The 27,561-nt window shown below is 38.0% G+C and overlaps 1 protein-coding gene across 1 annotated transcript; it reads right to left on the reverse strand.

The window, feature by feature from the left end:
• Positions 1 to 957: 957 nt before the first annotated feature.
• On the reverse strand, positions 958 to 27,561 carry LOC128859613 (protein rhomboid-like). The gene is made up of 4 exons (XM_054096560.1): positions 26,580 to 27,561; positions 4,318 to 4,777; positions 3,700 to 4,023; positions 958 to 2,019 (listed from the first exon to the last, which is right to left on the reverse strand). Exons 1-4 carry the CDS (start codon positions 27,123 to 27,125, stop codon positions 1,898 to 1,900), a joined length of 1,452 nt encoding a protein of 483 aa, XP_053952535.1. The 5' UTR covers positions 27,126 to 27,561; the 3' UTR covers positions 958 to 1,897.

The raw sequence follows: 27,561 nt of genomic DNA on the forward strand, positions 1-27,561 counted from the left end.
GATGGAATTGGATGACTGCGCAATCTGCAATGGCCTGTGAAAATGCCCGTGAACATTCTCGGCTTATCCTAGGGAGTGTTATGACTTTCCTAAACCGCTTGTGATTGTACCCTTCCAGTAAAAAATTGACCCAGAGTAGCTCCATAATTTGCTGCCAGCTAACCTCGCTTAGCTCTTGACTCCTAAGCGGGTAGATTTGGACTACTGGTATATACCAAGTGGTTGACGATTCGTCAGTCCGTGACCGACCACTGATACTAGCGGGTAAAATCATTTTCCATGCTCTCCAGCACACTCGATATTATTAACTAAATGCATGTTATTTTATTTATTTACTAATTTATTTCAGCATTTACTTACATAACGGCTTGCTAGTAATATTTTACAGAGGTGTATGTGCAAGAAACTATTGCAAACACATGCCAATACAATTTTAAGTAGATACATACACACATATATACTTTTTAAACTAAGGTTTGAGCATTTATTGTACATACATATGACTTTATTGCTTTTATTTCTTTCTCGCATTTACTTTTCGAATTAATTGAATTTTTAGATTCCATACAGTCTTTGGCAGATATCACAGCAATTTGCTTCATATTTTGGGTTAGGAAATAAACTAATTTATTTTTGCAATGATGCCGACCTTTGTAAATGACAGGTAGTAAATTATTATTTGAATATAAAAGTCTACGCAAAAGAGTTGTTTTCTAATAGACTAAATAGACTGTGAAAATAGAGTAACTATGGTATTTATTATAAACGTGATACTCTTCATAAAAGCTTGTGCAGTGTAATAATGAAAACTCATCAAGTGTGTTAAACAAGTTTTAGTGGAATTGACACCAGTATAGAACAGCAAAGTATTTTGCAAATTATTGGAAATGCCTTAATAATATCTCAAGATAATAGTTTAAAAAAATGTGATATAAGATATTTGAAAATTATTTCAAGTATTATAACTTAAATATTCTAATAAAATTTCTTTAAATTCTTATACATAGTTGTGAGTATATAATTTGTTAGTGATATGTAATATATTTTCTTGCATATTTTAACTATAAGAAACTACTGTGGAAATAAATAAAATATGTGCATTTAAATCGGTACCTCTTCCTAACACTCTTAAGCTAGAACGACACACTAAGCGTTCCAGGCGCTGAAATCCAAAGCTCCTGGTACATTTGGTATGCAGTTCTAGCCTACACCCTTATTCGTGCAACGAGAGCAACGTGAAATGCAGTAAGCAAACCGATTGGAGTATGGGGTCGCGCCTAAGGGAAAAGGAACTTTACAGTATGTTCAGACCAAAACTTAATCAAATAATTATTGTTGCTAAATGGACGATCTGGTAAAGCCACTTGATTTAGCAAGATTTCACCATACAAAATGTGAATTGATTATCTCATCACCGAGCAGATCAAAAGTTAGTCCACATGAAATACCTGTGTGCTACTTCGAATAAGCGCCCTCTGTTTCAGAAAAAATCTATCGCACCTAATCCTGACAATAATCAAATGTCAAACAATTAAAACAAAACGAAACAATTTGGTGATCACTTGATGTAGCGATGTAGATATATTGAATAGAATAATTGGCGCTTACACCCTTTTTGGGTGTTTGGCGGAGTTCCACCTCCTATTTGTGGCGTGCATCTTGATGTTGTTAGAAAACATCTGTAGAGCCTTTATAATTGCAATACTCATCTGCATCTGTTGCTGCTGGATGAACTTCTTTAGGGTACCCATCTGAAACTTTCATATCAAAAAGTTCCTTGCACTTAAGAGGTTCCAGTGGTCTAGAGCTCGCCAATTTAGGGTATTTTCAGGATTTCTTTTACAATAAAAAATGAAAAACGATATTTACATTTTTCAAGATTTTTACTTAACTCCTTTTACATACAAAAATTAAAAAAAATGTATTTTAAATTGTAATAATTGTAAAAATGGCGCTGAAGTAGACCCTCCCGGAAAATTGAACCTGGAAAGTGTTGTCCATTTTGGCTTTTCGATTTATCTGAAACACAAAAACCGAAAAATTATTAATCAGTATGACTGTAGCCGTACTAATATAGAATAACAAAAAAAAAATTTACAAAATGGCGCGGTTTTGTATTTGTCACTCTAAAAATCGGGGTTTTTTCAGTTTCTTAATAAAAAAAAGATCGAAATAATTCAAATGATAATGTGATTCTATTACGGGCGAGAGCCATTGATGTTGTTAACAACATATTAAAACTTCAGACGATTCGGTTGAATGGTTTTTGTGTTTTTTTTTTTTTTTTTTTTTTTTGAGTTTAAATGAGTTTAAAGTTTGAGGTACAAGAGCGCGCGGAACGCTCTCTACCTAATTCATGGGCTGTAGAAGCTACATATAATATTGGGAATTTCCGCATGAAAATTTCTCAATATATTCTTAAGATACTATACTTTCGAAATATCGAAAAAAACAAAAAATCGGTTTTTGGAAATTTCTAGACAACCGGGTCCCCTTAAAGCCAGTGACTCAAAACTATTAAGATAATCCCTTTATTGAACTTTGTTCATATTTGCAAGTGTCCAGTATTCCGCAGAAGAGTCAATGGCTTACAAAACACATGCAATTCATTTTTCCTCTGTAATTGCCTTGCTGTAATTGCGGCTTCTCCTCTCCAGGCCGTTTAGCATATTACAAAATTTTCGAAACAATGTAAAATGTTCGGAAATTCTTTAAAAAAAAAATTCATCTGAATTCAGCTGGGAATAAACTTTTCAGAAAATTGGCCACGAACCTACATAAGTGCAAAACTTATTTAAGTTAAACTAAGACATTTTTTAAACAACCGGTATATGTAATTACATACATTTGTCCAAATATTTGGCAAATTCGCATTCGATGGAATGATGGATTGGACGAACTTATAATGGCGAAAATGTAGTGCATTGTATTAAAGCGCAACGAGGAAGACGAAGATCGAGGTGGATAGATTAAGTGGAAGAAGACCTGGCAAAGCTTACTATAAAGAACTGAAAGAAAACTGCTACGGATAGAGCAGCATGGAAGTGTAAGAGTACTGTTCAGGAGGCCAAATCTCACAAGCAGCTGTAGCGCCAAACGATCATCATCGTGATAATCACTTTGTTAAATTTAATCCACATTCACTAACTATTTTGCGTATCGTTTGAGCAAGAAACAAACGTTTCATTGCTTGACGCCTAGAATCAAAAAATTCCTCCATTATTTCCATTGAATGGAGAATATTTAAAAAGAATAATTCTATAGCACTTTTATTACTATATAAGACACTTAAATTTTTGCTCGATATTGAAAAACAATAAGCAATGAGTCAGAAACAGCTGTTGTATAAATCTCTAGCAATGTGAACAGTCGAGATCAACGAAGAGATTAATTTTATTTTGACGAAATTAAATTTTGGTCTGAACCAGATTTTAGGGGAGCCATTCCTACACATACGACTTATAGACTCATTCACTGTTCATAGAAACTTACGCTATACAAATAGAGCTTCCAAAGATGACAACGCATTCGATTTAGTACAAAAGAATCTATTAGGGAGCAATATTACGTATACCTAAAATTATTCTCCCCAGCAATTGCTAAAGTGTATGCTTTCAAGTTGCTTATATAAATAAATAAATATTAAATAACGCGCAAATTATCCAACTGCATATGCTATATTTCGAACTTATGAAATACCCAAATTATGAAGTAAATGTTGCGTGACCACTTCACCATCCTCTTCGAGTATTTGTGCAGTGGCTGTGTTGATGAGGTTGAACACAATCGCGAATATCGTAAATGCCGAATAGACGCCCAATGCCAGCCACCACAACAGTTTCGACTGCGCCGATTTCGGACTGTCGAAATTCTTCAACACCAGCAAACCCATTGTGAAACCCGCCAACGCGCCAGTCAGGTGTGCAATATATGAAACTCTTGGTAGTGCTTTGGCCTCCATATTTATGACGCTTTTGGTGCTGTAATATTTGGCATAGAATGCATAGGCCAGGTCACAGGAAACTGTTGAAATAAAAGTGAAACCAAAAACAAATAAATTAATTAAAAAATGTGTTGAAAAGATTTATTGCACTTCCGTGTTTATGGTTTGCAGTTCAATGTAACATATTTATGCAGAGGTACTTATGTACTTATACATAGTAAATATGGTATATTTCGTAAATTTGTTTATAACTACATTTTACTGTGCGCACATTTAAAATACAATACAATATGATATTATTATGGTAATTTAATTATAAATAGTCAATGGCCTTCACAGTCTACAAAGATGCAAACAAAAAAATCTCAACTTACCAAATACGATGACCCGTACCAACTGGGTTATGCCATAACGCATTTGACTGAAGTTGAGCAGAATATTCGCTAAATGTGCGGTCAATAGCGCGTAAACGCCACCACTTGCACCCACTAAATACACCTCCGAGTCGACGACACTGGTGCCCAGCGAGCCGGCAAATACGCCAGCCAAATAGATGATGGCAACGCGCGCCGAACCGTGCACCACCTCCAAGGGCAGCCCGTACACCAGCTGTATGACAACATTGAAGCTCAGGTGGAACCAATTCGCGTGCAACAACATATACGAGATGAAACGCCACATCTCTAGACGACAATCTGGCCGATAGATAAGCGACGATTCACTCGATATGAATAGCTTGCTGGTGCTGGCCTCTGGTGGCGCCCCTGTCACTGCCACCGCCAACGCTGCCACTGACAATTGGACTGTCATGTAATCGTATATGAAGACGGCAATCTGAAAGTTTAAGAGGAGGAAGTGCAAATGAATAAAAGTGGAAAACTTAGATGCTCTAAATGTTGAAATTGAAGATGACTGTTGCCTGTTTGCAATAGAAATATCGTTGGGAAATCGCCAGCGAATGTGGGAAATTCATTGTGTTACGCAAGGTGTATGCACATTGTCTAAATGTAGAGTACAGTTACGAAAATTTATTCGACATTAGTTGAAGCAGTTGGCGAGGGGCATGAAGAAAGTGAGTGAAGTCTGCTTTAATGGCATTCGAAAATATGTGATACAAATTTATAAGTAAAGACTTGGAAGATATATAAGGTCTATGTAATAGAAGCGAGACCGGCAAACTTAAAGTTCCGTTATAAAAAAATTAAATGCATGCCCTAAAGGTTTCAAATTGTCATGTGGATGTATCTATAGCAAAATATTTGTCGAAGTCGAAGGCACTCATAAATAAATGGATACCATGGCTTACCGAAGTGAAAAGCGTTGACGACTTCCCCGGACAAGGCCTCAAACGTATCTCTCCAAAGCAACATCAGAAGGTCATTGCTTTGTTTGCGAGAAAGACGAACTAATTGTTGAATGAAGCTGAAGCAGTTTTGACGAAAAGTGGTATTTTTGCATCTAAAGACATGATGCGAGGATGTTTACGTGCAGAAGGCTTCAAATTTCTAAGTACATTGAAAAAAGACTTGCATGCACTACGCTAAATTCAAAATGAACTTGGGCAAACGTAATATTCACGGAGGCATCTTCCTTTTGAGCGAATAGTTTATGTTTATGTTCAAGGTTTATATTCAGAGCTAAAAAAAATATAAATAATTGGTGTTCTGTTAGGTGTTTGGCCGAGCTTTTTCTATGTAGTATCTGTGCTGTGCGTCTTGATGTTGATGACCTTGATGACCTACACTTTTCAGCCGACTTCGAACGGCAAATATTGTTGTATGAGGAGCTTTTTTCATGGTAGAAATACACTCGAATGCTTACCATTGCCTGTCGAGGGGTAAACAAACTTTGTCTATTATTTGATGTTCATCCACGAAAATTCGAACTTACGCACTCCCGAATGGTAATCACGCACCAATCTATTCGGCTACGTCGGCCACATGCTTAGAGCTGTTCCTCCGTAAAAGGATTTGACCGTTTATTAGTGTTCACCGCCAATTTGTCCGTGTAACAAGTATTATAAGCCAATACAATGCAGTTTATTAGAATCGAATTGGTAAAATAAATAATTGGTCATAATAAATAAGCTATGGCGGGCACGGCTATATTAGTCATACCCTATATAATGGGGCTTTCACATTTTATCGAATATTTCTTAAAGACAAGTTGAAGTTGAAAATCATGATTTCGAGAAATAATAATGAACCATACTCTTGCCTCCTGTAGATATATTAACCAACTATTTAACTCTTCTGGCACAATTACGCTCTGTATATAGTAGTAGGATAAACTCCTGCAGATAAAAAATAGGCGCCAACAACACTAACTAAGTTCATACAGCTTCAACCTACTCATTTAGTACCACGACGATAACTGTCGACGTGATTCGTGATTTCTCCAACGAATTGGCCGGACCCGGACGAGCCATCAGCATGGCATTAGATACGGATTTGAACGATTTTTGTTTTTTTTTTATATATAAACCAGTACAAGTATATGTTTACCTTTGAATATGCTTTAAAAGCTCTTACTTTTTACTCATTCCGCTCAAATTGCACTAGTACGAGATTAAAAACATATGAACTTCGTTCAACCATAAAATATGTATTTGCTTAATTATTTATTGTAGTTTTCTTGTATTGCTCTTTTTTTCAACATGCCCTGAGTTGCTTTATCAGGCATTAACTTTAATAATTCCCTTTTGTTTTTTTGATAATTTTACAATTGAAATAATTTTAACTTTGATTGAAAAAGTTTATTTAAAACCAACTTATTTATTATTTATTATATGGATATGAATATCTATATGTCGGGCCTTGTCCCGGGATCTCAGGATTGTAAGAACGAGATCTTGGAATTGCGTGTGTCGAAAAATTAAGAATATACTAAATGAATACAAAAGAAGGCCGGCCGCGGGTAGCATTTAATTATAAAGGGTGATCAATTTAGAGGTATCACATTTTAAATTGATTGGGCAATCTTTATTATTTTTGTAGAGAACCTCGCTGGAGGACTTCGGTCGGTATCTCGTGAATAACTTTAATAGGTACTGTTGGCTTGCTCAATCGAAGCTGATTTATCCCCAAAGTATTTAGACTTTACATACCCCCTCAAATAAAAGTCCAAAAGTGTGACATCACACGATCTTGGTGGCCAATCCACTAGTCCGAAACGAGAGATACATTGCTCACCGAAACGACGATGCAGTAAATCCATTTGTTCACGGGCTGTACAGCAATTAGCGCCATTTTGTTGGAACCAAATGTTGCGTAGATCACGGATTTCCATTTCCGGCGTCAAAAAGTCGTTCATCATGGCGTTATAGCGTTCGCTATTCACTATTACAGTCAGCGTCAAAATGATAGCACATTTAATTTTTTATTTTTAATTTTACATATGTTACGAATGATAAATTTAGATTCAAAAATATAGCACATTTATGGAATCAGTGAGTTTTAAACACATAACAATAATAAATAAAGAAAAAAACGTATTCTAATAATGAGTGAACCCTCCATTTTTCTTTATGACTTCAGTCATGCGATTTGGAAGTGATTTAAATAGTTACTTAATATACTTTTGCGGAATCTCGTCCCACTGTGCTAAAATTCTGCTTTTAAGTTCGTCAATACTATCATACTGACGATTTTCGGAGTAAACCTTTCTCGCAAGAGATCCCCAACAATTTTCAATTATGTTTAGGTCAGGAGATCGGGAGGGCCACTTCAAAATATTAATGTTTTTTTCGTTGAAAAATTGTTTTACAATTTTTGCTGTATGCTCAGCTGCGTTATCCTGCTGGAAAATTACGGAACCTTTTGTAACATGATGGCCACGGTTTACCACTTCGTTGCCAATCAGATTTATGTAGTCTCTGCTGTTCATTCTTGAAGGTACAAATTTAATTTCACTCCTTCTACGATAACCAATCCCGGCCCATATCAGGACACATCTTCCTCCATGTTGGCGACGGCTCGAAACCTTAAGCTCCTTCCGCAAGTCGTGGTTATAGTAAGCCCAACCATCCGGTCCATCTAAATTGAACTTTTTTTCGTCAGTAAAAATAACACGCCGCCAACGTTTATTCCACTTGTAATCTTTCTTGCCGATGCGTCGCTGTTAGTGGTGGCTTCCTTTGAAGTTTTTTGCGTTGGATAGTTTCAGATTTTTGCAAAAATCTTTGTACATTACGTACACGTGTTTCAACACCAGCTGCTTCTGCAATTTTCTTGGCAGTGAGGTCAGAATTGGATGCAACACACAAAATCGCTCGCTCTTGTCTAGTCGTAATTGATTTTGGGCGGCCTCCGGAATGAGCTTTTCCATAATTCTCGGGATCTTTTAATAAATTTGAAATTACTTTACGGCTTCTATTTAATTGTTTTGCAATTTCACTTATTTTTGCTTTGTTTTTATGCAAATTTAGAGCCACTTTCACTTCTGCACTGTTAAGCTGCGTTCCTCACCCCATTGTTATCAATAAATGTTATTTTTATCTTTATTGTACAAAATAAGCACGGTTTTTGTGAAACAAAATTATTGTCCACATTTAACGATTGCCCATCAATAACTACGAATTATTTTGTGCAAATGTGCTATCATTTTGACGCCCCGATTTCACACATTTTTCAGATAACGGTAGTTTAACTAAAAAATATTTACCGCTATCCCGCTTAAAATAAACAAGTGGACACATTTAACTCTTACATTGCAAAACAAAAAGAATAACAAAAGGAATACAAACATATTGAAGCAATTTTTAGTTTATTTGTGATTGTGCTATCATTTTGACGCTGACTGTACATTGTCGCCAAACTCACCTTTGAAGAAATATGGACCGATGATCCCTCCGGCAGTTCTCGGATGGCTTCGGTTTGCTCTTCAGCCCAAATAAGACAATTTGGCTTATTGATGTAGCCTCCAATCTGATCAACCTTTATAATCTAGTCCAAAAGTTTTACTTATGCTGCCTTTCTCAGTTTTGTATTGTTCGCTTCGTTCCTTTGGACTCCTCCTCTGACTAAATGTAAACTCAACACTCGTCATCAAAACCGCTATCAGAGTCTTCCCACAAAGATGGCATAACACCAATGTGGGTAATACCACCTAAGTTTTGTGAAAATGCCTGATTTTGTGCCGAATAATCGTCATTTGCGGGAAGTGTTGATTTTCCTCTTTCATTCGAAAAAAACGGCGGTTGAAGTGCATCGAGAGCTACAAGAAGTGTATGCAGATGCTGCTGTAAGTGAAACAGCGTACCGAGATTGGTTCCGTCACTTCAATGACGCTGATTTTAATGTTGACGACCGTCCGCGTGAAGGATGGCCAAAAACCTTCGAAGGCGCTGAATTAGAGGCATTGCTCAATGAGGATCCGGGTCAAACGCAAGAAGAGCTTGCTTCAGTATTAGGAGTTACCCGCCAATCCATTTCCAAGCGATTGCATGCATTGGTAATGATTCAGAAACAGGAGACTTGGGTTCCTTATGAGTTAAAACCACGGGATGTTAAACGTCGGTTTTTCGAATGTGAACAACTGCTCCAGTGGCAAAAAAGGAAGGGTTTTCTTCATCGCATCGTGACGGGTGATGAAAAATAGATTCATTACAGCAATCCAAAGAAAAGAAAGTCATCGTTTACGTTTACATCGTCGCCTCGGCCGAATATTCACGCTGCGAAGGTTATGCTATGTATTTGGTGGGACCAAGTTGGTGTTATTTATTATGAACTGTTAAAACCAAGCAAACCCATCACTGGGGATCGAGCCCTGCGCGAGAAGCGGCCGCAATACGCGGAGAGGCATGAAAAAGTAATTCTACAGCATGACAACGCTCGGCCTCACGTTGCCAAATCCGTTAAGGGGTAACACCACTGTACACGCGTAAAATAAACACGATTTTTAAAGAATTTTTTTGTATAGAAGGAAAGGGAAAACAATCACTCTGATTTGGGAAGTTATTACTTATATACTAAAATACAAAACTACAAAGTTTGATCGAAAAATTTTACAAAATGGCGGCATTGGAGACATTTGCGTAATGTGGTTTCTCTCGAAGGAGCTCCGCGGCACGCAGCACAGAGGGTGCAAATTTTAATCTGGAACAAAGAAACATTTTTTTTCTTAATCTAGATAAGAATAGCTAGAGAAACACGTAGGGGATTTAAAAAATATTTATTTTTGTGTAATTAGCAAGCATTTGAAGGAAAAAACTCTATTTTGGACGAAAAAAGCGGCACTTAAATAATTATAACAATCGTTTAAATTAATCTATCGAAAATCCCCTACGCTCTTCTCTTAAGAAGGTTATTATACAGACGTAGTGAAAAACCTGATTAAAAATATTTAAAATTGTTTGAGTTATGCTGCGTGCCAATTTCAGAAAACGTGTTTTGAGAAAAACGCGTTTAAAGTTTGGAAATTTGGAGAAGTCGTTAGGTAGCAGTCACTAACGCTTGGTAAAAAGCTTAAAATATTTATGAAATAAACTTCTGTAACATATAAAACTTTTGTTCTGTATTTTAAAAGGTTCAAAGAATTTTTTAAGCTTATAAAAAACAAATCAATTTTTTGAAATTTCTACAGTGGTGTTACCCCTTAAACCCTACCTGGAAACACTGAAATGGGAAATCCTACCCCACCCGCTATATTCTCCAGATATTGTGCCATCCGATTATCACCTGTTCCGAAAATGGCTTGATCTGTGGATAGCCTCATAAGATGAACAGTTTTACAGCGACGGTATACAAGATCTACCAGAAAGATGGAAAAAAGTAATAGCCCGCGATGGGCAATACTTTCAATGATTCGTTTCCACGACAGTCGGTTCTACGTTACCGAAACGACCCGGACTTATATCACGGCAGAGAAAGTTTTTTGCAAACCAAAACAAAAAACAAAAAATAAATAACAATTTTACTTATTAAACCAGCTCAAACGCAGCACTCCTCAAAATATAATAAGTTATACCCAATAAGCAAAAAGCAAATTTATTTGCAGAGAGTCTTCGTAAAACCTTCTCTGCCAATGATGGATCTGAAGATATTGCCATCGCGTCAAATTGGATTGAAAGTGATGATCCATTTAGTCTATTAGTAGCGAAGAAGTAATGGGCGAAATTTTCAAAATGCAAGCAAAAATCACTCAACAATCGACCAAGTTCACAGGGTTTTAAGAACCATAGCGTGTACGATAGAGGAAAATAAAGTTTGCGCAGCGGTGTTCCTTGACGTTTCGCAGGCGTTTGACATAATTTGGCATGCGGGCTTACTCCACAAACTAAAATTGATTTTGCCCAGGAATTATTGAGAATTCCTTTGCTTTCGTGTCAGACTTAACAACACCTAGCCGTCATTACATACAGCAACCGCAGGGTGGCCTCAAGGAAGCATCCTAGACCATCTCCTATACCTCCTGTATACGCATGACTTACAGGTGCATGAGCAACTCGTTACCGCAAGCTTTGCAGATGACATGGCTACCCTAGCAGTTGGAGAATTAATCGAGATTGCAACATGGGCCAAAAAATTGCGTATGAAACTAAATAATTCAAAATCGGTGCACATTGTATTGGGTCTGAAAAAAAAAATTTAGAAGCCAGTCTACATAAATAGCGTAAATATATCGCACACCAACGAAGCAAAATATTTCGGAATAACCCTTGATGCTAAACTTTGCTCCAGCCAAATACCCATCGTCGGCGGCTCAAGCGTAAAACAGTTTTCGACCAGATAGCCACCGAGTAGCAGCTGTACCTTATACATATAGTATGTTCAGACATTCATACTGAATTTGTAAAATGAGGTATCTTAGTTTTCCTTCCTTTAATATATGTATATGTTCAACAAAAATTCCTCGTTGGTATAAAGACTAATTGTACTGATTGTAATTTCTAAACGTTATTCTGTTTATACTTTAAGATGCGTTAATAAAAAAAAATTAAAACTTGATTTTTTAGGTACATTCTAATCGGTTCAGGTCACGTAAATATCGATATTTTCCCGAATTATTTTGGCAAAAGTGTTTCAATATAATGGATTTTATAATTCCGGTGGAAAAACAGGAACACTTTTTATTTGTATGGAGAGTGATGCACTCCAATGCACATCTAAAGGGTTTTTCAGTAAGAGCGCTTCAACTTTTGAACTTTTTTGAAGAAAACACAAACGGTTTGACTTTTTTAACTAATTTTTTTTTTTTTATTATCGAGTTTGAACATATACATTTAAGTATGAAATTCGATTTCTTTTGCATGACCACCGCGTGCACGTTTTACGAAGTCCAATCGTTGAACCCAATTTTCGACCACTCTTTTGCATAAATCGGCCGAAATTCCAGCAATTTCGCGTTCGATATTGGCTCTGAGCTCACAAATCGTCGCCGGCTTGTTACTGTAGATCAATGACTTCACATAACCCCAAAACGGGACGGCTTGTTAAATTGACCGTAAAATGGCCGTAATGCTCTTAAAGTAGCAGCAACAGAACGATTATTTTCATAAAAAATTTGCACGATTTGCAATCGTTGCTCAAGTGTGTAGCGTTCCATGATGAAATGTATATTAATGAAGTTTACAAATGACAAGCGAAAAATAAAAAATATTGCGTCGTTCGCCCTCCCTATCGTAAAAAAGTTGAAGCGCACCTATTGAACAACCCTATATATATACATGTAAAGTGGTGAGGTCATCCAGTTAAACATACAAAATTTTTCGAAAACCCCACACGAAAGCAGTTTCTTTGAAAGCAACCGACATGATATCTGGGAGAAAAATAACCAGTAAAATCTTTAGAGCAGCGTCACACCAGGAACAAATACGAGGTAGACTTTGCTGACGTTGTCTAAATAAAAATATACACCCGTTTTGCACACTTTTGCCATTTAAGCATCAAGGTATTCAGACTGGTGATAAAAATCGCAGCGGCTGAGACTCAATGTATGCCTAGGAGGCTAGTTTTTTGAGTCGTGCGGATATCCATTTCTTTAAAAACGTTATCCAATTTGCGTGAGAAGTGATAGACAGTGTAGCAAGTTTGGGAGATGATACGTCGTTGCGTATTGTTGTTACTCTCCTATGGCTGTTCCAAAACCTGATTTCTTTATTTAATGATTACTTTTTGTTGCCAAATATCAAAAATCAAATGCGGGTCAACGTATCCCAACGCCTGAAGAAGCGGTTAAAGCATTTAAATAGCTTTTTTCGAGGTATCCTCTTCTGAGTAGCAAAAGTGCTTTGAAAATTGGTTCAACCGAATGCAGAAATGTACCGACTTCCAAAGACAATATTTTTTTAACATATCAAAGCCATTTTCGTTATTAATTTTCTATTTTTCAATATTGAGCCCACAATGTAAAAGGTAATTCTCGTATAACAACAAAGGTTATCCTTGCACACTCATTATTTAAATACCATATGTTTACAGAACTATAGAATTATATAATTTTTAGAACATTCGGCCCTAAATTTAACAGTGAAGTGCTAAAAAGAAGATTTGCAACTGAGTTCCAGTATTGGAAACATTGATTTTCTCCAGTTAGCTAATAAATAGTACAGTGGAGCATTACCTACTACGAAGACATAAGAGATGCGGAAGGTTGTTGTCACGCTGCAGACAAAATCTGCGGTACATATTTTGAGGGTTCAGGTGGAAATCAACAAATAATCTTTATTGATTTGATAAATCAAAAAAAGTTTATTCTCTGGATGGTTAACTTTGCGGCACACCCTCGCATGCATCCCTGCCTATTTGTACACGTTTTTCTAGCCATCAACCATTAAAACGAAATGAAATTGCAAGTGTTTGTGTGTAAAATGAAAGTGAATTTATTCAGTGTAAAAGTTCGCAATGGTTGGCATTAACTAAAGTTTCCCCTGAATTTTCCTGATTGCAAAATAAAGCGTAGAAATGTGATGACAAATGAACAGAGCATCATAAAGGAAGTGACTGAGGTTGAGCATTGTAGCGACGTGCAACTCTCCCCCAAATGAAATTGTAATACAGTAAGTCATCACTTCATCATGCCACTATGCCACCATAACACACCGGCTTCAACAAAAGAATAAGACAATACGCCTTGTCTGCGCAATCGAAGTCGGATTCGGAGTCAGAGTCCATTGAGCCTTGGCGAGACACTGTGTCAGACACCATAAAATTGTCAAGGAAAAAAGGAAAATGCCGGAGCAGAGAGTTGGGCGGCAAATTGGGGGAAATTACAAAATGCCAACTAGCAATCGCGCCAAGAACGGGGGGTGCTGTTGGAGGCCAGCCTCGGAAACAATTTTGATTGCATAAGTGGAAACATTTCTATTACACGCACAAACACATGCACCCTAGGGTCAATTTCAAATTTCATTTACACTATGTAGATGTATGTAGTCAGTTAGGGCAGCAGACAATTCAGCAGACTGCTGAGGCAATAGTCCTCAAACCACCTAAAAATATTACACAGCACATATTAGTCCATTGCACAGACAAGTGCTAGACTATGAAATGTAATATTAACTCGTATAAACATAGACATTTGCGCCCCTTTTACGCACTTAACTCCAATGGGCGCGTACGTATGTATGTGTGTACTCGTATAGTTCGCACAGCACGACGGACTGTATGAATTGAATGGCCCTGCAAAATTGTAGTGCATACGTTTATTATTACCACTGCGGCGGCAGTTACCAAGTCATTGTGGGTCACAACACAGTCTGTGGCAGACATTAGTTGAAATACTTAGTCGCCGTCCACCCAGCCCTCCTCTTTGTAGTTTTCTCTTATTTTACACATTTTCTGCACAATGGCTTTGATGATATATAAGCGCTTTTGAGTTAGCTGCCAACATACATTTCTTCTTATTACTTATATTTTTTTGTGGCTTTACAGCAAAGAGTTGTTGAACAACTTTGAAAGTTTATTTAAAGTGGAGCGGTTGCCCTTCTCTTCAACATTCACGCCCTGCTCCACCTCAAAGGCCGACGCAATGTGGAGTGGCGCATTGAAGTTCAATGACGTTGGGGTAAGTTCGCATTTGCAGTTACTAGAAGCTATTTTTAACTAAATTTGATGCTTTTATTGGAACTTAGGCTTAACCTTTCAAAAATGGTTGTTTTTTTCAGATCGTTGACCTACGCATTTTTTTGATCTATTTTAGTTCATTTTATCGCGAGTGCCTTTGTAAGCAGCCAACTGTACTAACAGATAGCCAAGAGAATTCGAACGATTTTACTGCAGAAAAGATCGGGGCTCGCCTGCAGGGGTTGACATGTTGAGCTATTTGTTCACTAACAGTAGCCTCTGCTAATGCTCTACAAAATTTCCTTGCAGCTTTGGCATTGACAAAGGTTCCCATAAAAAATCGTCCGCCAACATCAAAACGGATAACCTAAAATTGAGGAAGGATTCATGTACCTAGCAAAGGATGTACGCTCCAATTAGATATATGGCTATATATTGTTGTGAAACCATCTGGTCACCTTAACAACACATCATGTACTCTCATCATTCATATTCTTAGTATCGCGTTTTTATATTATCTTTTATTTTACAACGATCTGTTTGCTGTTTGGCAAAATCATTCGATAGAACTCTTTCTGCTCTACAAAACTATTTTAATTGTATTTTTGAGTTATTTAATTTTTTATTACAATAGTTGTGTGGCTTAGAAAGGAGGCCAGGAGGCAAAAATGAACATTTTCGACACCACTTTTTACGAGGACAAAAAGCTACCGAAGCAGCCCATGACAGTTGTTACGTGTATGGAGAAGGTGTCATAGGCGAGTCTACAGCACCGAAATGGTTTGCAAAGTTCAATGTTTGCAATGGCGACTTTGACGTCGATGATACGTCTCGCAACGGAAGGCCTTCTTAATTCGATGAAGAACGTCTCAAATCACTTTTGAAGGAGAACGGTCGCCAAACCAGTCTTGAATTGGGGGAAAAATTAACTACTATCATAAGCTGATTCATAATCACCTGCATTTAAGGAGATTTACCGAATAACTGAGAGCCTGGGTGCCTCACGAGCTCAACAAAAAACAAAAAAACGTCTTCGTATTACTTCTTAGCCTCTCGTCCGCCATCGGGCCACGCGATCATAAATAGCGTTTTTTGAATCAAATCGTTATGGGAGATGTGAAATAGTGCCTATACATCAATATGAAGCAAAGAAAGGAGTGGGTAGATCAAAGAGATACACCAAAGCCGAGAGTCAAGCCGGCTCCTCATCCAATATTTGGGAAAATTACAAAAATATCTATATGAAATGGTGAATTTACCTCTAGATAGAGCAGGTCTCATCCACTTTCTCATCTAAGCAGCTTCTGCAGAAGTCAGGTGTTTACATGCCCATCTTTTGGGCGTGTCTGCCTACTATATAATGCCCCGTTATAATGGAAATATGAAAGCCAATTTTATGCTTATTTTGAGATTCTGTGCGTTTAGCATTGAGAATCGGTCAAAATTGTTGGGCGATTCCGCAGATGATCTCATTCGCTTCCCACAAAAATAAGTAGCTTACAAGACTGTAAGGATGTGTCGTTGTACTCATCAGTCAACTTGGTGCCAAGTCTCGCTAGTGCATCGGTCTCAAAGTTACCCTCAATGACACAATGGCCAGGAACCCATGTTACCTTTAGGTAAAATTACTCAGCCATCTCGTTAAGAAATTTGCTGAATTTCATTAATAGAAGTGGACTACTGCTTTGTGAAGGCCTATCAGTGAATATGTATATATCATCTCCAGGTATCGCATCACACTGTACTAGTGTCACGGCTTTTATTATTGCCATCAGTTCAGCCCGAAAGACACTGAAGTAGTCGGAAAGTTGAACACTAAAGGACATCACCAGATGCCCTCGCGCTTTCAGCCATCTGTGTATACACGGATAGTCTCGCAAAGTTTTGCATCATCCCGTTCTCAGAATATGAGAGTCGTGATCGTTGTAATGGCGATTGCAGGTAGGAGTGCAACGTCCACCAATTTGGGAAGCTCCTTATCATAGCCGCAGCCCATGTTTGACCATCTTCTTAAGGTGTTTAACCTTAATGCCGATAAATATATCTTGCCTGCAGATCTACTTGGAGGAAGTTTAATGTCGCATTTAATGCTTTCGATGGTGTGGTTGACATTGCACTGGTTGTGAGAAGAGATGCAAGTCTTTGAACCTGGTCAACACATTTAATGTTCACACCCTTCACAAGGACATTCCACCATAGTATAAAATTTACCTAACTATCGCTGTTCTGGGTTCCAACCCTCATTTTTCCCCAATTAGCCTTCTGCAGGAGTACAACGCCGTCATTGCATTGCGTAGTCTATCTGCAATTGTGAGCCCGCAATTCAGCTTCCTATCCAGTACAAGCAGTGGCTATTATCCCATGCTGTCATTCTAGCCGGCTCCCCCCCTGGGGATATTTATTTAAGAGCTGTGTCTATGTCCCCTGCTAAACAGTTTATCCTAATTATTAAATGGTTTAACTTAACGGTAAGTTAAATTATTTGCGGTTATTAAATTTGTTCTAGAGAAAATGATTTCCCGGCGAATCATCTGGTTTGCCCAAAAAAATAACCTTCTTAGCCCACACCAGTTTGCGTTTCAAAAAGGACTTGATGTAATAGATCCGCTTCTAATATTTGATCATTTCGCTAACTCAGCACTTGCCGATAGAAACCATGTATCTGTGCTTAGCTTAGATTTTGAAAAGGCATACGATCGAATAGGCTCTCACAATGTATTGGAAGAGCTAAGTCACTGGAAGATTGGGGAAAAAATGTATAATACTATCAAATCGTACTTATGCAATCGCAAATTTTATGCTCGTGCTAACAACCATGAATCCCAAATCCTTCCCCTCTTTAATGGTATTCCTCAAGGATCACCTCTATCTGTCATTTTGTTCATCATAGCTTTTAATGAAGTGAACTCTATAATATCCAAACATCTGCATTTCGAACACTTCATTTACGCAGATGATGTGGTAATTTTTTCAAATACCAAAAATTTATCAGAAGTTAAAAGTACATTTAGCGGTATCCTTGCGGACCTCGAAGTTTGGTCACAAGCTTCGGGAGCCAGTATTTCTATGAATAAAAGTTCTACATTCCATATATGTCGCAAGCATAAATGCATATTCCCACCTTTATCCTTCTCCAATATCACAATCCCCCACACCAACACACTTAAAATATTAGGCATTATCTTTGATAAGCGACTAACTTATAAGCAACATTGTGAATACGTTAGGTTAAGCCTATTATCTAGACTAAACATAGTTAAATACTTATCCTCAAAGCACTGTTTGATACATACAAGTACATTATTAAGTATCACTAGATCTCTAATCTTATCTAAAATTGACTTCGGTCTGGTTATATACGGACACTGCGCTAAAACTCATCTAAAACGCCTAGAAGCACCTTACCATGCTGCAGTCAGGAGAAGCATCAGAGCCTTCCCCACTTCCCCCATAAACGTTACCTTAGCGGAAGCTGGACTTCCCACCATCTCGGAAAGAGTGGCCAACAATACAAGGACAAGTATTTTGAAGATAATTCAGTATAGAAACAGACTTTTGTTAAAACACATCAACTCGAGTACTCAAAAATTAAACAGAAAGAGCCGGCAATCAACAATCTCCATCATTCTAAAAGAAGCCGAAAAACTGGATATCATTGCTCAGCCAGTACTTGTAGAACCCGCAATACATCCACCGTGGGTCGTTCCCAACTCGATGATTTTGAACAATCTATCCAAACATTTAAAAGATTCCACTAATACAAACGAATACAACCAGATTTTTCTCGAAACCATTTCCCCATTAAAGAAAGATTGGGAGATCATTTTTACCGACGGATCAAAAACCGACACCTGCACATCGTTTGCAGTGACAAACGCAGAAGGTGTTACCATCTGTGCCGGAATTTTGCCAAGATTCACTTCAATATTTACAGCTGAAGCAGCTGCGTTACTTGAAGCAGTAATCTTTGCCTCCCAGAAATGTAGCAAGCACTTAATTTGCACCGATAGCAAATCCTCAATCGAAGCTATCTTAAACCCCACAAATGACACCCCGATGATAACAAAAATCCGCAATATAATTTCAATACACACAGGTGCAATCAAAATTATGTGGATTCCTGGGCACTCTGGGATAAATGGTAACGAAAAAGCTGACAAGAGAGCGAAAGAGGCGAATAAGGAACCTCTACACACATTTAACTATATCACTTGCAATGACATAAAGATACTAGCGAAAGAACTTGCCGCAGATAACGCAGCAACTAAATGGAAAACTTAACAGCATCCTTATAAAAACTTTAACCACTTTGGGGAAAAAAATACCTACCCTCCATCTGCATTATGTCACCAAACAAAAACCTTTACTCGACTGAGAATCGGTCACACACTCATGACACATGCCCACCTGCTCAGCGGTTCACCGAAGCCTACATGCCCTTTTTGTGGCTCCAATGAATTTACTACACTTCACCTGATAGATGCTTGTCCTTCCCTACAAAATATCAGAACAACCTTTTTCTCAAGCATCAAACCATCGGAACTCCTCAAACAGACAACGGTATGCAATTTAAATAAGATTTGTGATTATGTATCTAGATGTAAGTTAAGGCTATAAGACACGCTGTCATTTTTTATTATACTAATAGCCGAAGGCCATAGTAGCCAGTGCTTTAGCTCTTTAAGTGGAATAGTTATTTATTATTGTTACTCTTTTAATAAATAAAAAAAAAAAAAATTTTTTTAAACCATAATAAAAACGATATGCCCCAAGGTGAATCCCGAAAATCCGGGACTACTTCAAAAATAGCAAACGGTTCCGCCAACATTGTATCCCTAATACATACATAATATGTTAATGCAGTTATAGCCACACTATTTATAGACCGCGTGAAGTATATCGTATCGATTGAGCAAAGAGTAAAATTCAACAATTTGCAATGAAAGCAAACATTTGCAAATTTGAACTATTTGTAACATCGGTTATTGCCGTACACGCTTTATTATGCAAATATGCAACAATACGCATGCATACATACTTACAGTGACTCAAACACTTAGCCGTAAGCATTTACTGCTGAACAGATTTTCAGAACTGTAAATTAATTAAATCACCATTTAATAACAATAAAAAAGTATGTTTATATTCAAGAGTTTTATACAGGAAAATAAATATAAGCAAAACCGTAGAATTCATAGCCAACCGAATTATGGTACAGAATTTAAAGTCTTTCAAATATTATAAAAAACTTCCTGATCAGAAGTTACTGGACTAGTCTTTTGGCATTTATTACACCATTTAAGGGGGTATTCTAGTATAGAAATTTGAAAAAATCGAATTTTTTTTTTTCAAAATTCGATAGTTTAAGTATTCAAAAATATCTCCCCTAAAGGTTTTTTAAAAATTCGAATTATTTTCGAAGTTACAACTCTTTTAGGGACGCGACAGCTAGACTGGTTTGAGCGGACGGCGAACTTTAAACGTGTTTTTCTCGAAACTACTTCTTTCGATACGGTTGGCACGATATCTCAAGTTCTAATCAACCGATTTGCTTGAAATTTATCATGAATATTCTTTAAATATATCTCTATCTCTGGAAATTTCAATTTTTTAATATGTGTAAACGATTCGAGAAAGCTTAAAAATTAGGAAAAGATCGACCTCTATTTTTGAGTAGCCGCTATTTGATGAAAAAAAAAAAAACGTTTTCCCCTTTTTTTTCTGCGTCATACGATAATGACATTCATTATAATTAAGAATTTGTCATCTTTTTTTTTTTCAAATGACCACAAGGGTAGAAATCGTGACGACGCATAATTCCACTTCAAGGACGCATAATTCCATGGAAATTTCTTTTTTTTTTTAAATTCATTTTGTGTGCTCTTAATATATGAATAAATAAAAATTAAAAAATATCAATAGCTTCTTTTTTATTCACCGTAAAAAATGCTCGAAATTCCGGCCTCTAGACTAGAATACCCCCTTAAACGTCGAGTCACATCTTCCTCCTAGTTTGTACATATGTCAGGTGAAATATTGAACCATTCGGTTTTCGAAGCTTCCTTTCGTTGGTTTGCGTTCCGAAGTACTTTGTTTCTTAGTTTTATGGACAATTCCTCCCAAACATGCTCGATTATATCGATATTAGGCAATTGAGCGGATGTTTCGAATGGCTTAGGGCAATTGTCGGTTAGCTAAATTCTGGTAACCCTGATGGTGCATTTGAGCAATACACCCAACCGTTCGACACCTTCCCTAACATTAGCTTTATTGAAATGTGTCCCTATCGCCTTCTAAAGGGTGTTTTTTTTAGAGGTTAGGTTTTCAAGATGAAATAAAACGTATATAATTTAATGTTATGGCCAAAAATTTAGCTTTATTATAAAGATAAGGGTTTGCCATTATGTTTTAAAAATGATTTCGGGCAAGTGGCCGCCGCGGTTGGCTCGAATAAATTCCAGCCGAGAGGCCCAATTTTCGGCCACTTTTTGCAGCAATTGGGGCCGTATGTCAGCAATAACGCGCCGAATATTCTCTTCCAATACGTCAATCGTCTCGGGCTTATCAGCGTAGACAAGCGACTTCACATAGCCCCACAAGAAATAGTCCAGCGGTGTTATATCGCACGATCTTGGAGGCCACGCCACAGGTCCACGGCGCGAGATAATGCGCTCACCAAAAGTTTCCTTCAATAAATCGATTGTTGCGTTGGCTGTATGGCATGTAGCGCCGTCTTGTTGGAACCAAAGGTCGTCCACATCAACATCGTCCAATTCAGGCACGAAAAAGTCATTAATCATGGCTCTATAGCGCTCTCCATTGACTGTAACATTATGGCCGGCTTCATTTTTAAAGAAATATGGACCAATGATTCCCTCTGCCCATAGAGCACACCAAACAGTGACTTTTTGAGGATATAACGGCGTCTCAGCAATGGCTTGTGGATTATGTTCACTCCAAATGCGACAATTTTGCTTATTGACGTACCCATTCAACCAAAAGTGAGCTTCATCGCTGAACAAAATTTTCTTGTGAAAATCGGGATCGGTGGCCATCTCGTTTTGGGCCCATTCACCGAACGTGCGACGCGCTTGATGGTCGTTCGGCTTCAATTCTTGCACGAGTTGGATTTTGTAAGCCCGCAAACCAAGATCCTTTCGCAAAATCTTCCATAAAGTGGATGGGCACACATCTCCAATTGCTGCGCGCGATGGCGGATGGACTCATTCGGGTCTTCTTCGATACTCTGCTCCACAGCAGCAATAGCGTCTTCGATGCGCACTGTACGACGTCTCTGAGGATGCGTATTATCCACTAGAGCAAACGTGGTGCGAAACCGATTCATGGTTAATCGAATTAGTGACTCTGATGGACGATTATGTCGACCGAATATTGGACGCAGCGCGCAATGCGTCGCGCGAACCGAACCATTATTTTCGTAATAAATTTGCACGATTTGCAAACGTTGTTCAGGTGTAAGTCTATTCATTATGAAATGGCACACCAAACTGAGCATAAATCAAGTGACAGCTGTCAAAAAGACCATCTACGAAAAAAGTAGTGCCAACTTGAAAACCTAACCTCTAAAAAAAACACCCTTTACAAAATGAACATTTCCAGCACCTGTGCTTAAAACACACTCTCACACCATCACAAAACCAAATCCATGCTACGCAGTAGCCTTTGTAGTCCTCAACTCAAATCCAGTATTGAGTTTACTCCAGTTATAACACTTTCCACTCATTTAAAATATAGATATTTGCTTTCATCAGTGGATAATACCTTAAAACCATAGAATAAGTAATAGTAGTTATTTAAAGTAGTTATATTTTACCGTTTTCCAAAAGGCTATATCCTTAGTTATATACTTAGTAGGAAATTTCAAGCGGGTGCAAAGTTGATCGACTTCTTTACTTCTAAAATGATCATCTTCTTCTTCTTAATTGGCGCGATAACCGCTTACGCGATTTTGGCCGAATTTAACAAAGCGCGCCAGCCGTTTCTTTTCGTGCTAACCGGCGCCCGATCTTTAAAACGCAGAGGAAGCTTTCCTTTTCCTACCGAATCGATACTTTCAGAGCCGGACTGTTTGAATCCATTCGGACAACATATCCCAGCCAATGGAAACTGCTGCATCTTTAATCGCTGCACTATGTCTATGTCGTCATAAAACGCATACAACTCATTGTTCTATCGCCTACGAATCCGCAGAATCTTTCTCTCAAACAGTCCAAGGGACGCCTTCTCGGATATTGTCATCGTCTAAGCTTCTGCGCCATACGTTAGGACGGGCATGATGAGAGCATTTCAAAAATGAACTCGGTTTTCCGTACCGGTTGCCAATTATGAAAAAAAAAATATTTGTTTACTTTACTTGATCAATGGATTCGGGTTTTATTTCGGGGAAATATTTCACATAACCTGCGTTTAATTTATTCAAATTTGACAGCCCAAACATGTGGGAACCCTCTCCAAAAATATATAATATTTAAACCAAAATCTTCTTTAACCTCTCCCGTTTAACTGATGAATTATTTAAGTAGAATACGTGGAAGTTATGTTTCTTCAAGAAAATAAAAAAGAAAACGAAACGGACGAACATCCAGACGTTGAACAGCCAGAAGCATACGACGATGTTGCAAACGGAACGGCTTTTCGACATTTCATTTTATACTGCCAAGAACAAAAAACCAATTAGCTGGTCTACTGATACCACCTTTCACAGATTTTCCTTGGCGGGAACTAGGAGTATCACTTCAAAACTTGTAGCAATCCAAAAACCGTAGCACTTCTTATAAATTTTGATATGCTTGCAATGTATCGGGATTCTTCGAATCCTATTTTTGTACGATTATTCGTTTTGACATGAGTCCTCCGAATTTAATACCTTTTATTTCCCAGTATAAAAATGTGAATGTGAATATAATTTTGTATATGTATGTGAATAAATTAAATAGTCTACAAGTATATTTGTGCGATCAAACGTTAGAGCCACTGTAAGTATACACATTTAAACATGTCAAGTATGCAACTTTAAATGCAATGGGATAATATGCGCAGTGATATGTTTTTGAGCAGATAATCCCACCATACTTTTGTAGCTTTTGTAAATAAAACAAGTAGATAATAAACAGGAAAACCGTTAAAGCTATTTGCTTATATAACAAGTAATTCTTTCATGTTCATTATCACTAATTAATTAAATATGGTGGTAAATGGCTGAAATTATTTAACTCAATTTATAGTACTCAAATCTATATGTTTATAGTCTTATATCTGTATGCGATCAGTATGAACATTATGTTCCATGCATAAACTTTTTTAAAATTACATAAACTCTTTTTTAATTTTTTTTTATTGAGGAGTGTGATGACTCCAAACCAACAGGTCACAAGTGAAAACGCTGTTAATAAAATCAACATAAAATATCTTGATTTAATTGTGTCTTCTTAAAATGCGCGCATTTCGTAAAATGCTGTATGCGTGCGCGGTTATTTTAGGAAAACGAGAGCAGGGAATCACATTTCGAGTTTTTCGCAACAAAAAGTGATGAGAATAAATGAGAGAGTAATAATTTTCGGCGGCCGCTGTAGGTGTGTGACTACCATTCGGAATTCGGAGAACATAGGTTCGAAACTCCGTGAAACACCAAAATGAAGAAAAAACTTTTCTAATAGCGGTCGCCACTTTGGCAGGAAACGGCAACCCTCCTAGTGTATTTCTGCCATGAAAAAGCTCCTCGCAAAAAATATTTGCCGTTCGTAGTCTGCTTAAAACTGTAGGTCCCTCCATTTGTGGAACAACATCAAGACGCACGCACGAAGTTCGGCCTTACACCCGAAAAGGGTTTCGCTCTGACGAAAAATTCGAGTTCTTTTGACTTGATCCATTCATTGAGCCAGTTTGCGATGCTCTCGTAAGAAGTGAACCGCTCTCCAATAAGAGCTGCCTGCATTGATCCAAACAGATGGGAATTCGTAGGTGCAATGTCTGGGGAATACGGCGGGTGGCCCAAATTTCCAAACTCAGCCCCTCTAAATATTTGTGGACCGATTTAGCAACGTGTAGCATGGCGTTGTCATGCAGCAAAATCAGTTTGTCATATCTCCACTCTGCCCGCTTTTTTTTTTTTTTGAGAGCTCGATTCAAACGCATTAGCTACAGTCGCTAAGGATCTCTAGTGATAGTTTCAGACAGTTTAAGAAGTTCATAATAGATGACACCATTCTGATCCCACCAGATGCACAACATTACCTTTGAAGCATGAATATTTTTTTCTCTGCCGATGCACCTGGTTCACCTGGCAGGCTTTAACACTTTTGACGCTCAGGGTTATCATAATATAGTAGATCCATTTTTCATCGCCAGTGACGATGCGATCCAGAAAACATGCCGTTCAAGAAACATCTCACACGTCACCAAACATCGAACACAAAAAAAGTATCAGCAGCGACACCTCTTTTACGAGGGCAGACACTATTTCCCTGGGCGACCAGATCGGAACAAATCTTCCACGACTTCTCGGCCCTGTGCAAAAGACTTATACCACTCGTATACTCCTGTTTTTTAACAAAGCAGACTCGCCATAGGCTTTCTGCAACATTTTAAATGATTCGGCACACGAAATCACGTTCGAAGCACAAAATTTAAGACAAATTCTTTGTTTGATACAATATTTTTATCCATATGATTAAATGCCAAAAACAAGCTACTTGGAATCGCCAGATTACGCTCAAACTCTGCGAGGCTATAGAGGACAGTTATACCAACATTCCAGCAAAAGACAATTTAGACATACATACAAACGCACGATTTTTAAATGAACAATTTCCAATATTTTTTTGACATAATGTATATATGTATATGTAATAATGAACGATTTTATTGAAATGTATATTTTCTACAATAAGAGAGCCATTGGTGTTCAGGGAACGGCTCCACCGTATAATCATACAACAATATGTACGCATGATAAATAGGTATGTAATTTCCACACTTTAAGCATTTTTTATTATGATAGTAGTTGCCTTTCTTTTCACCACAGGCCACTCTGTCATCCCTTATATTATTCGGAGCCTAATTTATTCCGCTGATCTTTCTGTTACTACAAATCATTGGACTTATGCTGCTTGAGGCACTCAGCGACCTCTCACTACAAAATTGTTGTTATGAAAGTGTGGTGTTGGAACAGTGTTGCAGTTGGTGAAATTAAGGCATTGTTGGCTTCAAAAGCTGTGTTGGCGTTTGGTGAACTTTTGCTGTGTGCTCTGCGTGCGACTTCTTAAAAATCAGCAACTGGAGCAAAACCATCCAGTTAGCCAAAACAGAGCAGCTAACTCTTTAAAGCTTTTTAGTAAGCCGTTGTGTGCTGTTGTGCTGCACTACTTAATTATGACCAAAAATTCTCCCAAACGAGGTGGGAGTCGAAAAGTGCCGCTTAAATTTTGAACGTTTACTTTAATGTGCATCCTTACTACAGTATTAATTAATTTTTTTCATCCAGTACGCGCTCAGACGCGCCGGAATAAATGAATTTTTAAAGTATGTGCAACACAAAAAATACCCACAGCCAAGTAACGACCTCCTGCAAAATATCTCAGCATCAAATTAAAATTTAATTTCGATAAACTCACCTCCAGAAGCGACACCAGTATAATGAACAGCGGCGGCGGCCAGCAGCGTTGATAGTCTGCCAAATACTTTTTCTCCTGCAAAACTGTTGGCTCCACGGTTAAAGCTAAGAGCGAGCAGGCAGTGCGACATGTGGTCTGATTTGTCGCCAACGTTTCCGGTCCAACAGTAGCTACGGCTGCTGGAAACGGTTCATAGGTCGATAGAAGCACCGGCATATGCAGTTGAGCGGAATTTGGGCAAAAGCTGGCGCTACAAAACGTCGCAGGGACGCGCAACACTATAGCCGCATCGGGTGGAGAACTCACACATGCGCAAGCCTCCTTTTGTGTGTGTACTTGTGAAGCATCTGGGACAGTAGCGCCTATAGTTCCATTTACATAGGCGCATTTTGGATTATTTGCATTCGCGTCAACAACATCAGCATCTATCATAGCCGATGAATCCAATTCAATCTTTGGCTGTTGCTTTATTTGCTGGTTAAATTGGAGTTGTAGCTGCCGTGATGCGGATGAAATTGACATTGACTTTAATGCAGCTGCAGACATCGCGCTGATATGTGTTTGCGTATGTAATCATTTGCTATGTTGCACATGTACGACTATTTGTATTCATCCAGCCCACTTCGCGCAAGCAAGCAACTGAGAATTGCTATCTTCCACATTGACGCGCTGGCACCGACTGTTGTGAGGCGCCGCCGTTGTGGTGCAAACGTTGTGTCTATTATAGCCTTGCCACGTACTTACGTCCTCACCGCCATTTGGTGCACTGTCACTGTCGCTATGCGCCAGTGATGTGAATGGAGTTGGCAACAATTTATTTACGGCTGCTTCGAGTGTCTACAAAAGAAATAAGCAGATATCAGAGGAAAAAAGAAAATTAGTTTATTTGGCTCAAGGTTACTTCCGTACGAAAATAAAACGCAATGGAACGCCAAGGCGCGCCATCAGGCCTCGTGGAATTTGCGCTGACACACGATGCACT

The sequence above is a fragment of the Anastrepha ludens genome, chromosome 4 (assembly GCF_028408465.1).
Source record: "Anastrepha ludens isolate Willacy chromosome 4, idAnaLude1.1, whole genome shotgun sequence".
Classification (NCBI taxonomy): Eukaryota; Metazoa; Arthropoda; class Insecta; order Diptera; family Tephritidae; genus Anastrepha; species Anastrepha ludens.